Consider the following 16,908-nt stretch of genomic DNA (forward strand, 5'->3'; position numbering starts at 1 on the left):
GACAAAATGCCCTCAGATGGCTGTTCCAATGCCGATACAGTATCATCAAGCAGGCCTCCTAAAACTGTTGGAACCAGGACTGTTAAAGCTGCTGACGCCCCGACAGGCGAGCACGGAAGTGCTTCCGAGAATGACGCAAAGTACCTTGAAAATGGAGATAAGGAACAGACAGAGGAGGATATGGTCATTGTTGACTGGGATGGACCCTCCGATACTTCAAACCCGAAAAAGTACGCTCCTTCACTTGGATTTGGGGCGTTTCTGACAAAGACCAAAAATTCAGTTGGCCATACCGCACGAAATGGGTGGCGACGCTCGTCGTGTCATCGTTCACCTTCATATCACCTGTCTCGTCGGCAATGATTGCACCTGCAAGCGACCAGGTAGCCCATGACTTTGGAATAACGAACGATGTGCTTATAGCTATGACGACAAGCGTCTTCCTGCTGGGTTATGGTGAGCATTTCCTTCGATCTATTTTTAGCTTATTTTAGGGGCCAATTGATTTTGATTTTGATTTTGCTCTTCGCCTAGCTGCCGGTCCTCTAGTGAGTATTCTGTGTATTGTTGGGTGCTTCAATGCGCAAGACATAACTTATGGACTTTCCACAGTTTATCGGACCTCTAAGTGAGATTTTTGGACGCATTCGAGTCCTGCAGTCGTCCTACCTATTTTATCTAGGTAACAACATCAGTCAACTTTTCACTGGGAGATTAAACTTCTGACATGCTTTCTTCATATATCCATTTACGAAGCTTGGAACACCGGATGTGGCTTCGCAAAAAATGCAACCCAGTTGCTTCTGTTCAGATTCCTAGCTGGAGTGGGGGGAGGTGCACCTCTGGCGGTGGGTTGTTGACAATTTGACCTTATGATTACCCCCTTCACTAATTTGCACTTCTGTTTCTAGATTGGGGGAGGGGTTCTTGGAGATATCTGGCTCTCGGAAGAGAGGGGTAAAGCAATTGCGGTATACTCACTTGCTCCCTTGCTTGGACCAGCAATAGGACCAGTTTGTGGAGGCTGGTCTGTAGGCGTACCCTATTGACTTATTTAGCTATTCTGACGATATTTGGACTACTAGGATTGCTGAGCGATCGACATGGCGGTGGGTATTTTGGTCTACGAGCTTGGTTGATGTCATAGTACAAGTTACAGGGTTGTTCTATCTTCGAGAATGTACGTCTTTCTCTAATATGACTTTCCAATTGGTCGTTGTTAATGCAAAAATCATAGCTTATGCGCCAGTTCTACTCGAGCGCAAAGCGGATCAGATACGAAAACGCATGGATATAGAACGTGAGCCCCAGAGGCTGGTGCGGACAGTTTTCGATTCTGCTGGAGACTCACGGACGTAAGAATGTACATGCAATGAACCACTGAATATTGTCAAACTTATGTCCTCAAGGTGGAAAAATATATTCAAGAAGGCTTTAACACGACCCTTCCAGCTATTTGCCTTCGAGAACATCGTCCAGATTCTTGGAATATACATGGCATTTGTTTATGGCATATTCTACAGTACGTTGGCAGGCATTTTGATCCTATCAATCACTCATCGTGTCTTGCATTTGCATAGTATTCCTTACCAGTGCACCTATCATTTTCAGTACCATATACAATGAAGGTCCTGGAAAAACAGGATTACATTATATCGCATTAGGCCTAGGATTATGGCTATCGTCACAAGCAAGTGCACGCTACATTGATCGCATCTACATACACTTCAAAAACAAAAATAACGGTGTCGGAGAACCCGAATTTCGTCTTCCGACAATCATCCTTGGATCAATGCTTTTTCCTTTTGGCCTGTTGCTGAGTGGTTGGGCGGCTCAGCATAAATTACATTGGATTGTTGTTGATATCGTGCGCCAATCTCGATTATTCTAAGGAATTGTAAGTTAAATCTCAGCGAACATCTTACTAGGGCAACATGTTTGTCGGTGCAGGGTCAAACCTTGTTTTCCAAGGCGTGCAAACCTACGTTGTTGACACATTCACCTTGTATGCAGCGTCTGGTAAGCTTGTTAAGGTCCTTTCATAAACGGTAAAGTTGTAACATCGCGTCTTTTTTAGCTCTAGCAGCCGTGAACACCCTTCGTTCATTGGCAGGTTTTGGATTCCCACTGTTTGCTCCCGCCATGTATGCGAAGTTGGGTTATGGTAAAGGAGACACGCTTTTGGCTTGTTTATCTATCGCAATTGGCTGCCCCGCGTAAGTCCGGACCATTATTTCCAAAATGATGTCGAGACTGAACATACAAAAAGGCCTATTCTTCTGTGGTATTATGGGAAAAGGATCAGAATGGGCAGTCAGTTTGCAGCTAAACAGAAGCTTGTGGCTCACTCTCCATCATCTGGTCCCACTATGGACGACTCTACTGCAAGTCAAACTTGCCACAGTCGAGTTGAAAAGAATGAAAAATAAAGGCCTATAACAATTATTATCATCTTACTGTAGGGGCATCAAGCTCCTGCGAAGATTCCATGTCGAGTTGGTGAGAAATATAATTGGTATCGTGAGCTTTAGGTGAAGGAGGTGTGATAGAAGCGGGCATTGATTGAGGATCGACCCCATTCACATATGAATTGGGAAGGAGAGTGGTTTGCAATTGAGGAGAAGTGAATTCTACCGGCGGCAGGAGCTGGGGCTGATTCTGATGCTGCGGTGAGGTATGTTGGTTGGCAGGTGGACGATAAAAAGCTTCTGGCTGGGGTGGAATCTGCGGAAGAGCATGCTGGGTCATGTCCTGCTGTGCCATAGGAGCATGATCATCTTGACTGTACGAAGTTCCGTTCTCCTGAGCCTCCATCGCGGCAAAAATTCTCGGTTTCCCTCTTAGGGGGGCGGAAGTCGTCTGGACGCTCGGAGATTTCTGCAGCATGACCGGCGTGGGTTGCTGCACGGGAACCTGGGTATTATTAAAAGGTTGCGTCATGGGCACTTGAGATTGGGACGGTGGGTAAAACCCGGGAGGGTGAACACGCACCGAACCCATATGTTGGTGCTTGCTTGGGGAAGTTTGGAAATTTGCTGGTTGCGCAGCACCGGGAGGCAGAGGCGGCGAAACTGACCGTGAATTAGACTGCTGGTGTGTCCGTGGCTTGATTTCACCGGAGTCGTAATTATTGAACATTGACGGCGTTCCATTTGCAACTGAAATTAGCTGAGGCGTGGAAAAGTCCTTGTAGGAAGAGGGTAACACTTCAGCATCCAAATAGCTATATGCGACGCCCATGTCTGGGATAGGAGGAGGTGGTAGAGGAGGACTAGGAGGCTGAGGTTTACTGATAATAGGACGTGGGATGGGGGGTTGAGGTTTCGAATCACTTTGCATATAAACACTCTGATGACATGACGGAACGGTGGTGTTCAGAAAAAAGACCTGGTGATATCGATTTTCGGACGTTGTAGGGTGCTTCAACTATCAAACTTGTTTTATTTCGGTGAACGATATTCGAAAATTAGTGAACGAGATCTAACAACTGTTTTCAGCTTGGAATTTGGGCAGTGGATTTGCACAAACTAAAGGCCAACTTATTGGATTTCGATTTATGTCTGGCATAGGAGGAAGTGCCCCGTTATCCGTGAGCCTCGTAGATAAGTTTTTCTGCCAATATAAATCCTTTTTTAGGTTGGCGGTGGAGTCCTTGGAGATATGTGGGCGCCTGAAGAAAGAGGGAGAGCGATTGCTATATATTCCCTAGCTCCGCTCCTCGGGCCCGTCCTAGGACCTGTTTGTGGAGGATGGTCAGTGATTGCGTATGGGATGTGAATCAATCTGACGTTATGTGATTTAGGATTGCCGAGCGTTCGACATGGAGATGGGTGTTTTGGTCGACGAGCATTGCTGACCTTGTCATCCAAGGAATCGGACTGATATACCTACGTGAAAGTATGCATCAGTCGGCTTCGCACAGACATGAAATTAAGACATATAATTCTCAGCATTTGCCCCTTGGCTTCTCGACAGAAAGGCCGACAAGTTACGGAAGACCTTTGACCCAGAAAAATGCCAGTACAAGGAGATACGCACGGTTTATGATTTAAATAATGACCGCTCGTACGCTGTATCCATTTTATATTTTTCAGTTAATTCAGCTGACAAACTTCAAACAGATGGAAAGTTATTTTTCGTAAAGCCCTGACTCGTCCTTTTTCCCTGTTTACCAGCGAACCTATCATACAACTTATTGGGATATACATGGCGTTTGTATACGGAATATTCTATCGTGCGTCAAGTTCCCTCTTGCGCACACAGATAATATAACACCCAGTCAGTATTCTTGACCACGATTCCTTCCATATTTAGAGAGATCTATCACCAGACATCAGGAATAGCTGGACTGAACTACATCGCTCTGGGCATCGGTTTGACTGTAACCTCACAAATAAATGCCAGAGTGTTGGATCGCGTATACAAGCACTTTAAATCCAGGAATGGAGGTGTTGGTGAACCTGAGTTTAGACTTCGTAAGTTTTGACCTTTTTCTGGAGTAACCAAGCGGACTCCGTCCCTAAATTAGTGTTGCAGCATCACTGTTTCCTGGTACGATAATTCTTCCTTTTGGGCTTTTCTTGGCCGGATGGTCCGCACAGCACAGGCTCCATTGGATTGCCACGGACATTGGCATCGCGTGCGTTGGCTCAGGAATGGTCCTCGTATTCCAAGCGCTGCAGACCTATGTCATCGACTCATTCACTCTGTATGCTGCATCTGGTAGGAGCCTCTGTGATTTATCATCATTTTCCAACAGTCAATTAATTTTTACCGGCGCAGCTCTTGCGGCGGTGTCATTTCTGAGGTCATTAGCAGGATTTGGTTTCCCCCTTTTTGCTCCAGCAATGTACCGAAGACTAGGGTACGGGAAGGGCGACACGATCTTGGCCTGTCTTGCAATCGGCTTAGGCTGTCCTGCGTGAGCACCTTGGCTTCGTTATGGCTTGTTACTCCATGCCAATTTTTGGATTTGAAATAGACCATGCCTGCTGTGGATATACGGCAAGAGAATTAGGGCGAACAGTAAATATGCTCGCAAATCGAAAAATCGTCAACAACGTATGGCGAAAGCCAGTGCTGCCGCCGCAGAAATAATGAGAAGGCACTTTGATGGGGAGCATGAGACTTCTTCGAGACCACCCTGACCCTCCGCGCGATGAGGCTAGTACAGGTGAATGAATTTTCGATACTCATCACAGGAGTTACTGCATCGTCCAGATTAGATAAGACTCTGCGATCCATGACATCGCAAATTTGCTAGGGGTATGTCTCTAGACCAATAATAGCATTCAGTGAAGTCTCGTACATCTTTAATACAAGATTCAATCTTAGTCTTTACCGAATTTTCACACACACGTACTGCGTCGAGACTTGCACAAATTCCGGAATATTTCGTCAAGTTTCTTGGAAGCTTCTAGAGTCGCCTGCAAGGCTGCCATATATAGTAAATGAGTCTGGGAAAATTGAGTTTGATCTTGTGAACGCGTCTGGGACGCGTGATTCGAATGATATCTAGCTCTCTTGATCCTGAACTCAACCTACCATGCCCGACTCTCCGGAAACTCCTGACGCTACACACCCCCTCAATGCAGAAGAGCTTGAACCTGGGCTGCTGTACGCCGTGCTGACCTATCGGGGTGAGCTCGCATCCTGGAATTGGGCATTCTTCGTGCCCAATCCCGCAGTGTCGCCGATCGGTGCTGCTGGGACGATGTTCCATGTCGTGGACACGGATTCGGTGGGTTTATGGAAGTTTGAGGTAGAGAAGCAGGGTGTCATATCCTCTCCGCTGGTAGTAGCCATCATGCGCCTGGCTGATGTCGGATTCTTGGGAGGTTACGACGATGTCGTGGGCAAGGACAGTCTGCTGCCGATGTTCAAGACGGTGGCTATTCCGACCCAGGCTTCGACCGAATTCAGTTCCAGGACATGGTTCCTTGAAGCGATCTGCGTGTTACACGATTGCGGAGTCGTGCAATGCGACGATGCTTGGCTGCTAGAGAGAGAGATAAGGCGATGTGCGTTTACGGCCATGGACAAGTATTTGGAGAATAAAGGTATGGTTTATCTGAATTCACATCATTGCATGCACACAAGTGACAATTTGGCATGTAGGCTGGACCGCTTATAGAGCTGAGCACTGCTCTTAACCAATGTATTCTGTATAAATTTTCGTTTTTATTGCTTTTTGGGTAGGTCTTCCTCATAGCTGTTGACGTCGAGCAGATGTTTCAATCTTCTCTCCCAGGCTTGCAGACCATTGCGTGACTTACAGTCATTAACAAAAAACATACCCCTGCTCTGCCCTGCTTAAACCTTTGGCACATGTCGAGAAAACACGCCCTCGCAAAATGTTATGAGCCAGCGAGACAAAGACTCAATGCATTAGATCTCAGAGGGTGGGGTATGGGGTCGCACGCGTACACGGTCGCATTTTTTTGGGTTGGTTATCAGATCATTGCGGTTGTATATAGATCTTGGGACGATCGTTTGAAGGGTTCAAGTTTTTCGGAGAAATGTAGGATATAGTATATCAGATATATCTAATTATCGTCATTTTTTGCTGTCTTCATCCAATACGCTCAGCTTCTGATCTTTATTTGCTTACAGGAGCTTGCAAACGAATCAGAAAGCCCAACGAATCGTTACAGTTTGACAGCTAAAATCACGTGCTGAGTCCAAATTTTAATGACGACGGTGACGAACTGGTGACGTCGGTCGCGGATCATGAAGTTGGACTATTTTTAGATTTGATGAGTCGTAGAAGAACTGCTTGCAGATGAGTTTGCAAAAAAGCGGAGAGCGGATTCTCTATTGGCTGTCTGGCATGGATTTACCCAGATATCCTGAATAGATTTCCTGCTGGTAGGAATATTTATGAAATGAAATTTTCTGTATCCCTATTATTTATTGTAGAGCGCACTGACAAAGGAGTATGTGCCAATGTGTGCTTTTCATCATTGAAAGCTGATGCGACTATCAAGAACTGTAAATACCTTTACTAACACCCGGCAGACGGTCAAAATTTTCTACAACTTGAAAGGTTCTCGGCAAACAAAAAGAATAAAATGCTGTTGGTTTTGATTGTAACCCAATTGCGACGGTTTTCGAATGGAGCAAGACGTTCCGTTCCTATGTTAACCCCGTAGATAAGATGCATGTTAGATGCAAATGATGACATGGTCACCAGTGGGCGCTTATAGTGGCCATCAGCCTCATTGCCAGAGTGCTTCCTGAGAACAGACCGCAGTTGATCGTATGAAAATTGATCGTGACGGGCGCTGGATACATGGACAGCAATTGGATGGATTGAGTATAAGAAAACATAGATCAGTTGGTGGAAAGAGAGTTTCTTGGAGACGGAACTCCGCAGAAACCAACACGATGCCAAAAGATCCGTTGGCTTCGCTATGTCTGTCAAAGAGGCGAAGCGTCTATGGATAAAAACTTGTAAGATGATTGTCATCGCGCACCGTGACAGAACAAAAACGTATTGCATCATTACAATGCGTGCAACTTCTCCGCCGATGCGATTCGAAAAAGAAACGTCACCTACGACTTGACATACCTCGGTCCAAAAAAAAATTCAGCCACTTATAACATAGATGGATTAGTGTGGGTCCACAAATAAACTGGTCCAACGTTACCATCCAAATTAAAAATGTCGATGGGCAATTCTGATCTCAAAGCATATTTGAGTGAGGCTCGAAATGCAATCCTACATGTACGGCAGGGGCACTCATGCATAGTTTTATGAACTCCAGCGATCGACGGCCACGCTTCTAGGCGATCGAATGGTCGAAAAAGAGACTATGTCTATCGACGATCGCGAGCTTGACCTTTGTTTGATTACTACCCTTTTTCATCTGTTATCGTTATTGCCCGACCAATAGTCGGTTCTCCAGGTCAAATAACGACATCGCCTAATAGATAATCCAAATTTCCGCGTAAAGAACCCTTGGGTGGTCAGGGAAATGGTTGGGATGACATCCTCAATGCTGGTGATGACCTCGTTCATCAGCGCCTCTCTTGCCAAACCAAACCCACTTGGATTGCATAGAAGACTCGCCACACCCGCCAATACGGTGGCAATAAACGACGCGGAGAGCTACTGGTAAACATCCCCGCCCCAATTTCACAAAGGAGAAGAAAGCTGACGAACGACTTCGAAACCGTGGTTTTCACTTTTCATTTGATCTCATAACAGCCTCGTTGTTCCCAAGTGCGTCGCGGTTTATTTTTGGGGGTTGTTATTCCTAGGCGTTTTCTTGTTGTTAACGCCACATGTTCTTTTTCGCTTGGTGCGTGCTTTTGACAGGGACGCCAACACTGATGTGGGTGATAGCGAGTATCCTGGCGGCACGACGGTGTATTGCTCCTTAGCGGGACGTTCATCGGAGTCGCAGGGTCTCCTATCAAGTAATTTTTGGACCAATGTGGAGTATACGACTGGTTTCGGGAGCGGGAAGTACGTGCAACGTGCGTCTATATAATGATTTGCAAAGACTAGGAGATTGCTGAAAATAGGAATGGGTGTTTGCAGTTACTGGGTGTATTGACCCGTACACGCTAGACAGGATAGATCCTGATGATTCGGGAGGCCAGTATGATTCAAGCGGAGGAGCAGACGGGAATGGTAACCCGGCGGGGAGTGTGTGTGCTGGGTGAGATAGGTTTTGTTGATTTGCGAGCGATAGGAGAGTTTTGTCATATTGATTTTTTTTTGGTTCACAGATATAACCACTATGTGGAACTGCTCGAACCGGCGGGTCCTAGGGCGTGCATACGATGTTGCGAAGACCCAGACGACTGCCCAACTGACCAAGGTGAAATCTCCATCTCTCCTAATCGTCACTCCTTTTCGATTTTGACTATGTTTGTTGCAGATACACTGGGATGTCCGAATGTCATTCCGGGAAATTACTTTGATTGCGACTAGGTAGTGCCGCCCATTAACACATACTATTAACACACTATTGCATGCTATATCGTTGACAACTATTCACCCTGTAATGCTGCATATCAGTACAAATTCGAGTTCAAAAAATACGGTTACACGAGCCATTGTTAAGAAGCCGGCGTTTTAAACAACGAGGTGAGGTCGAGGCCTCGGAAAGGAGTTGTTGGTCAAGATGGATGCGAGCCGTAATCTGACAGGGTTATACGAAGCTCTGCAGTACAACGCAGGGCATTGACTCTCCGTCTCTGCACAAGCAATCTAGCTTTGATGACCGTGGCGACGTGTCGTGGCAGCTAATCGCACTTGTCGTTATCTGACCACTACTTCCTTGCAAATTGCTATGAGAGCTAGAGTTATTGGTTCCAGTCTGTCGATACAAGCCAAGTCGCAAAGATGTAGGCCTAGTCGGGCGTTTAGAATTTCATAGTCTTTAAAGAGTTGGATACGACGCGCCACGAGCGTGCTGTGCAAGTGATATTATCGTCCTGGCATCTTGCCGGTCTAGAAGTGGGCAAATTACTCACCAAGGTCGCTGGCGCAGCGACAGCAAACTCCGCGGTCTCGTTATTGGCTGCATTAGAAGCTAGAATGGTCAATCTTCCAAATTTCGAAGTCGGGAATCCATAAACCGCGTTGAGTGTGTAATGTAATGGGTTTTGCAGCTGTTTCGCAGGTCCATGAAGCGCTTAATAGTAGTTGCGGTTGATCGTTAAAAGCTGAAAAGCTTGGATCGACATTTATCACAGCGCCGAGCCGCTCGCCGCACACTACTCCCGCCAGACTCCGCACCGCACCGTCTCGTCACCGCTGTCCATCTCTCTTTCAACTCCTCCCAAAGCTATATTTACGAGTGACGAAGGATTGACGAAAGGGTTTAAACGAGGTGCGTGGTACACAAATCTGGAATGCTCCATTCAGTCATTGATATGATGGTTGTAAAAAGCCTCTCAATTTGTCGCCCGCCGCAGATTGGCCACCAATTTATAAACAAAGTTGTTGTTTTCTGTCGAAGGAAAGGCTTTCTCAGGCACAGTTTGTCTCCATTGTGCGTAAATGAACGTTTATTATCCGAGGTTGAAGGAAATCAATTGACAGCGCTGCTCGCTCCAGGGTCGTTGCTGTAACCGACCAGGACGCCTGCCTGCGGCGATTACATTGCTCATGTTGAAGCGCCTCGCGGCCGCGCCTTGACACATTGCCATCCCTCTCAGTCTTCCCCACCAACCCTTTTCTCTCATTTCGCACCCTATTCGTGACTGTATGCGACCGTAATGGCCTTCCTTCGCAAGAAGAAGCAGCCAGAGACACCTACTCAGTCGCCTACCAAGGTGACTTTAGCACCCTCTACATCGCCTCCACCACTTTTCGCCCGTTTTTCAACCACAGCACAGAACAACAATGTGAAAGAGGCCTCTCCCCGTATAGTGTCATCGCCGATGATGTTGACAAGTCAACGAAAGGACCGAGATATGCCTCAGAGGGTGACTTCAGCCAAAGGCTTTGGACATTCAACCACCTCGTTGGCGGCGAGCAACCGCGATCCAAATTTGTCACATCGAAAGGTGCAGGAGAACAATCAAAGCTCTGTTGTCCCGATCAATGGTAGCGTTCATGATTTGGGTCCAACTTCCTCCCAACAGTTGGCGAAGGCGCCAACCCGCCCCGCTTCTAAAGTTATTGTTGACAAGCCTCTTCCTCCGCCATCTTCCGCCATCATCAATGAGCACCGCGCACGGTCGCTGGACACGGTCAATCGTAGGGCATCGGCCAATAGACCACCTGGTCCTCCTCCATCGTTTCAATACCCCCAGCCTCATGTTGTCCGTCCACGCGCGTCCCTTGACATGCAGGATCTGGAAGCCAAACCACTACCTCAACCCGGATCAACCCAAGCCTCCTACCAATCTGCGCAGGGACAAGACCCTCGAGGTCCGCCCCCGTCGACTTACACATTTTCGCCGTCGGCCACAACTAGGCGAAATGCATCAATCTCAACAACTAGCTCGAGCATAATACCTCATGCCGGCCCGCCTATCACCAGTATGAACCACAAGATGCAACCTTCATCCTTTTCTTACGGTCGGCAAGTCCCTCCTACAACCGACCAAAAAATTGGCAGTCAAACTTTATCGCCACCTTTGGCGAAACGCGCCGTATTGGGCGAAGATTTCTCTCAGAATCGTGTCAATGGGATGGAGGGTGTTCCTTCGAAGCGTATGAGTGGGGTTGGACTACCTCAGGGTAGACCACAGGATGTACAAAGGACACCGATGTCGGACCGTGGAATCGATCTTCCTCCTGAGGCCGCCTTGTTCCAAGTAAGTAAGCTCAAACTCGGTGGTGTTTTTTTCAGTATTCCCGACTCTGTGCCTGTTATCATTGCATCACGATTCGTCATGCTGGCCAAGTCAATGTTGGCTTTGTGCTCTGTGCGGGGCGGACGACGACGAGGTTAATTATCCACGTCCAGATTCCGCCCTCCGTGAAAATCTCGTCATACTTTCTTGTGATGGGGTCAAAGGTGTTAAACTCGTCCGGTCATTACACGTGTGGATGGGTGGACGTAATTCATTCTTCGCGTCCCAGGAATTCATCTATTCCTCACCCTCTATCGCGTAAACCGTGCATCTTTTCACACATTTCGCTTCATTCTTTCTGGCTGTATGCGAAACCGCCCTCTAAAGATCGGCGATTATGACTTGATTGCTGATTCTCGCTGTTTTGCAGGAGTATAGCGATGCAATATCTATCCCCGGCACCCCGTATGCCTCGAACGCACGCCAACTTCCCCCTGGTAGCTTAAAGACTACCGAACAGGTGTCTTCTTCGAGCATTCCGCGATCGGTTAGTTCTCTTTCTTCATCTCAGATGATATCACCAGGTCTTTTTTCTGAACACCACCGTTCCGTCATGTCATCAGAGTGTTTATATGCAAAGTGATTCGAAACCTCAACCCCCCATCCCACGTCCTATTATCAGTAAACCTCAGCCTCCTAGTCCTCCTCTACCACCTCCTCCTATCCCAGACATGGGCGTCGCATATAGCTATTTGGATGCTGAAGTGTTACCCTCTTCCTACAAGGACTTTTCCACGCCTCAGCTAATTTCAGTTGCAAATGGAACGCCGTCAATGTTCAATAATTACGACTCCGGTGAAATCAAGCCACGGACACACCAGCAGTCTAATTCACGGTCAGTTTCGCCGCCTCTGCCTCCCGGTGCTGCGCAACCAGCAAATTTCCAAACTTCCCCAAGCAAGCACCAACATATGGGTTCGGTGCGTGTTCACCCTCCCGGGTTTTACCCACCGTCCCAATCTCAAGTGCCCATGACGCAACCTTTTAATAATACCCAGGTTCCCGTGCAGCAACCCACGCCGGTCATGCTGCAGAAATCTCCGAGCGTCCAGACGACTTCCGCCCCCCTAAGAGGGAAACCGAGAATTTTTGCCGCGATGGAGGCTCAGGAGAACGGAACTTCGTACAGTCAAGATGATCATGCTCCTATGGCACAGCAGGACATGACCCAGCATGCTCTTCCGCAGATTCCACCCCAGCCAGAAGCTTTTTATCGTCCACCTGCCAACCAACATACCTCACCGCAGCATCAGAATCAGCCCCAGCTCCTGCCGCCGGTAGAATTCACTTCTCCTCAATTGCAAACCACTCTCCTTCCCAATTCATATGTGAATGGGGTCGATCCTCAATCAATGCCCGCTTCTATCACACCTCCTTCACCTAAAGCTCACGATACCAATTATATTTCTCACCAACTCGACATGGAATCTTCGCAGGAGCTTGATGCCCCGTTTATAACACCAAAATCCACTCGTTCGCTCTCGCTGCCTCGCCAGGAGGAACCTCGCCAACAACAGCTGCAGTCGCCTCAAGCCACACCACGCGCGAAGAAGCTCAGCAAGACGCGTCACCATGTAGACAATGCTTCCATCAGCACTTTTTCTAATGGATCGAACGGGACTCTGCAGAGCTCGCCTGAGACTGCCCGCGCGAGGAAGCGCAGCGCCTCAAAATCTCGGCCGAACACTCCTATGACGACTAGCAAGCTGCTTTCATCGGTCGATCCTGCTCTACAAGTTGAGCAAACAGATGTCGGAGATGTTGGCATCCCGCTCGATGACGACCCGTTTGCTCGAGTCGAAGGCGTTAAGATGCTTCCGAACAGCACCCAAGCGGGTGGCACCAAGGAGAGGAATGCGAGCCGACACCGTAACAAAGGATCGGTGTCGGTGAAAGAAAGTTCGATTATGGATAGCAAAGGCGAGAACGCGCCTCAGGACTCCCCGCCTGAAATGGAAAACCACAGTTCGATCCCTCTAACTCCAGTATCTCCTGAAGACCTTCGCAAGGCTAAAAAAGATAAGAAAAGCAAGAAAACGACAGAGGCACCTCCTACAGTCGCCGAAACTATTGCTGCGCTGGAAAGTCCTCCTCCTGAACCAGTCACGATGGTTCAGATCTTGTCAGATCCTCAACTCCTTTCAAACATCTTGTCTTATCTGTCTTTTTACGATTGGTGCATTTTATCATCAATATCCAAAGAGATACGCATCCTCTTTGTGCGGACTCCGACGTTAAGGGAAACTATACTAGAAACCTTTTTGAGGACCGTAGGGTATTGTCGATGGACATGGGACGATAAAGAACCTTTATCGCTTTCTCTACAGGTGCGGAACATTATTTTTTTGCGATTTTGTTTGGCAACTTAATGAATACTAGGATTTAAATGATTACATGCGAGGAGTATCAATTCCTAACCATGAATATGCTCGGATAGCCGCCATGCATGTGCATTCGCTTTCTATACACCCCAATCATCGTGATCCGTCGCTGATCGATACTGTCCACGCCATGACCGCATGCACTCGTGCATATAGTCGTGTTTTGCTTCGTTTACGTGCTCAGGCAGAGAAAGAAGCTAGCATTTTAGCTTTAAGCAATCCACTGCCGCCACCGTCTGCCACGTCTTCAAAATCAGCTGCTGGTGGTTCCCGGGGACATACATCTCGTGTATCCAGTCGTGCGCCCTCACCAACGACTTCGACATATTCGCATCCGACTGGTGGACATCATGCGCCAACATATAATGCACCAAGTTCATCGCAGACGAGCCTTACTTTTCGTTCTCCATTGTTCCGACTTCGCCGTGCTCCACTATTGCGCGTCTTTGTCCCCTCTCCAGAAGGCGATTGGCTTTCGGATAAAAGCGTACTCGAATGCGAAGCAGAATGCAAACGTGCTGGGATCATGCATCTTCTGCGTTTAGGAGATGTTGTTTGGGATGTTGCAGTCGGTGATGAAGGCAATGTAGGGAGATTAGTTTGGGATGGCAGCTATCTCATTGTAAGCATAATCTTTCAATTCTCAACAGGCTCCATACATTATGCCATGCCACGTCAGAACTACTTTTTCTGTAGAGATTAACCCCGCTTTTTTCTTTTCAACAGGATCTGGACTATACCTACTCCCCCGTTGGAGATCTGCCAAAGTATCTTCCTACGCTAGCCTTTCCACCGTCTTATTTCCACCGTGTCATCCGCACCGGGCCAAATATTACCAACCCCATTATCCATATCGATATTAGTCCTTGGGGCGAAGAGATTGCTATGAACCTTCAACTCCTCCAAGATCGTGTACGAACTGAAACGTGAGATTGAGCCCATCCACTTTCCACTTGATATTATATACTCATGTGATATGGTATCACCCGAATAGTCCCCAAGGAGCCTATCACAACGTCGTCCGCTGGGTCCATAGATCTTCGTTCTCTATTAGGCCTCCTCGAGGACCAAATCGATACAACAAAGGCGCACCCTTCAACGGCCGCATACCAATACCTGACTCGAACAATCTATTTGTCGACTCTGGGTGGTACGGAACTATAGTTGTTGAGACAGAAGGCACCAACGAAGCCCTTGCTGATCTGCAAGATCGATGTGGGCCAGGGGCGTTTCCTCCACGACCTCGCGGTGTGACTGGTCAGATTAGCCAGGCGCAGATCGAAAACAGAAAGGTTTTCCGGATCTTGAGAGAAAAAAGGTAAGCATGCTTCATGTATGGTAATAATCATATCACTGACCACTCATATCTATCCACTTTCTACAGTCGTCCCGGCGAAATATGGATCAAAGCTGTTGGCGTGAAAGAACGCTTGCTATGATGAACGAACGTTTGCTATCATTTTCGTCTTTTCTATGGTTTTCGAATGGCTCACTTTTCGAATGGTCTACCTTTTCTCACTACCTTTTCTGCGTAATATACTTTATCATTTCGCTGGATAATTGTTGTTGTTATATTGTCTTTTCATTCCTTGTTGTATTGCTGCTTCCATCCCACTCCTGCTTCCAACTTCACTGCTCGACATAAATTGTTTTAACCCCTAAATTATTAACCTTGTAGACAACCATGACGTATCGCCCAAGCTATTGATGCTTTCTTACGATTTGCTTATTTCTACTCTTCTCGTCACAAAGAATGTATTTCAGCAACAAAGGACATTGGAACAAACTTGTATCTCACCATGGCGTAAATGAATACAAGTGAAAAATCTAGAAACTTATTTCTTCACGTTTCCACGCATAAATTCTTTCTTGCTAAAGTTCTGGGAGAGTGAAGAGAGCCTTATGGCGCAGGGTTGGCATACATAGCGACCGCTTGGCTAGAATGACTAGATCCTTCTTTATCTTATTTTCCTTTTGAATAGAAGAAACTTCGGGAATAGTCGTACGTGTGATAATAGTGTGTTCCATAGACCGAAAAGACATGATAGCAGTGACAAAGTAGAACTAAACTGTCAATGAAACGAAGGTTAAGATATAGCACCAAGTATATCTCATGTGCGTCAGGCTCACCTAGGGTATAATATAATACATAATCCGAATATCCAAAGAAGAAAATGCTCCCACTCCCCTCAGACGGCGGGAGAACCCCACCACCATGACAAAATCTTCGATATGAGCCAGAAAGCGAGGAATACGCCAACAATAAGCATAGCGATTCTCCATGGTTTGAGGCTTCCTGAGCCAATTCCGAATGCCTGGCCGGCTCGTTTTGAAGTTTGCATTAAAGATGCACCGAACGAAGAGAATCGGTCGCCCTGGACAATGAAAGAGTATGAGTAAGGAGTGCACAATGAATCCTAGGCGTAATACAATGTTTATATACTTACTGTTTCGTCTAACATGAGGTTTTGAGATTCAACATCACCATGTATATCTGTTGTAATCTAGACAGAAAAATAGATATATGAGCAGCTGGGGAAAGAGATATTCGACTAAAATACTTACACCGCGTAACGTTCGGATTTTGGAGTGCAATTCATCGAGCCTCTGGTCATTTTGTGATTCGTAGACATCCTCTACGCGGGCTCTTGAGGAAGACATGTTATAACAAAACGGTTAATTAGGGATATTAAAGAGACGATAGGAAAATGTGCAACGTGAGGACTGGATTGAGGTTGGAGGATAATGAACCTGACAATGGAGTGAGCCTTCGACAATGCAGACTTGGCTAAGACTTAATTATTTTATTAATTGTAATATTGTATGCTTAACGCTGACTAAAAAGCAAACAGATTAATAATAATATTAATAAAATAACACATAAACGCATCCATAATTGACAAGCTCAGCGTTTCGTTCTTTTAAAATCCTTGACCATGGTAAAACACAGTTTTGTGGACAACTGTCTCATGTACAAGCTCTTCATCATATTAATTACAGACTGACACCGTTCTCTTCAGGATGAGGATGCTTTTCCGCCAACTTTTCCGATTTTGCATGGACCGTCTCTATCTTGAGGAATTTCGGATTGTTATTACACTTACTTGTGCTAAACGGTACCTCATTTCAAAAGAAACCTATTGAATATCTGTGTTTGATCAAGTTAAACCCACACATCGAGCTGAAAAGTTGAAGCAGAAGACTCAGA

At 46.7% G+C, this 16,908-nt stretch overlaps 5 protein-coding genes across 5 annotated transcripts; 3 read left to right on the forward strand and 2 right to left on the reverse strand.

Annotated features, from left to right (window-relative positions):
* Positions 1–6: 6 nt before the first annotated feature.
* On the forward strand, positions 7–1,359 carry JR316_0011896 (Efflux pump vrtL; the record flags this gene model as incomplete). Its single annotated transcript, XM_047897537.1, has 6 exons — positions 7–230; positions 284–456; positions 757–848; positions 912–1,027; positions 1,086–1,180; positions 1,238–1,359. The coding sequence occupies 6 exons, from the start codon at positions 7–9 to the stop codon at positions 1,357–1,359; spliced, it is 822 nt and encodes a 273-aa protein (XP_047743946.1).
* A 1,089-nt stretch (positions 1,360–2,448) lies between these two features.
* JR316_0011897 (uncharacterized protein) lies at positions 2,449–3,339 on the reverse strand (the record flags this gene model as incomplete). The annotated part of the gene is made up of 1 exon (XM_047897538.1): positions 2,449–3,339. One exon carries the CDS (start codon positions 3,337–3,339, stop codon positions 2,449–2,451), a length of 891 nt encoding a protein of 296 aa, XP_047743947.1.
* A 2,206-nt stretch (positions 3,340–5,545) lies between these two features.
* Positions 5,546–6,152, forward strand: JR316_0011898 (uncharacterized protein; the record flags this gene model as incomplete). The annotated part of the gene is made up of 2 exons (XM_047897539.1): positions 5,546–6,059; positions 6,118–6,152. The coding sequence occupies 2 exons, from the start codon at positions 5,546–5,548 to the stop codon at positions 6,150–6,152; spliced, it is 549 nt and encodes a 182-aa protein (XP_047743948.1).
* Positions 6,153–10,233: 4,081 nt separating this feature from the next.
* Positions 10,234–15,139, forward strand: JR316_0011899 (uncharacterized protein; the record flags this gene model as incomplete). Its single annotated transcript, XM_047897540.1, has 7 exons — positions 10,234–11,280; positions 11,690–11,806; positions 11,883–13,646; positions 13,699–14,322; positions 14,427–14,626; positions 14,755–15,018; positions 15,085–15,139. 7 exons carry the CDS (start codon positions 10,234–10,236, stop codon positions 15,137–15,139), a joined length of 4,071 nt encoding a protein of 1,356 aa, XP_047743949.1.
* Positions 15,140–15,889: 750 nt separating this feature from the next.
* Positions 15,890–16,361, reverse strand: JR316_0011900 (uncharacterized protein; the record flags this gene model as incomplete). Its single annotated transcript, XM_047897541.1, has 3 exons — positions 15,890–16,075; positions 16,148–16,204; positions 16,266–16,361. The coding sequence occupies 3 exons, from the start codon at positions 16,359–16,361 to the stop codon at positions 15,890–15,892; spliced, it is 339 nt and encodes a 112-aa protein (XP_047743950.1).
* Positions 16,362–16,908: the final 547 nt, after the last annotated feature.

This window comes from Psilocybe cubensis, chromosome 11 (genome assembly GCF_017499595.1).
Source record: "Psilocybe cubensis strain MGC-MH-2018 chromosome 11, whole genome shotgun sequence".
Classification (NCBI taxonomy): Eukaryota; Fungi; Basidiomycota; class Agaricomycetes; order Agaricales; family Agrocybaceae; genus Psilocybe; species Psilocybe cubensis.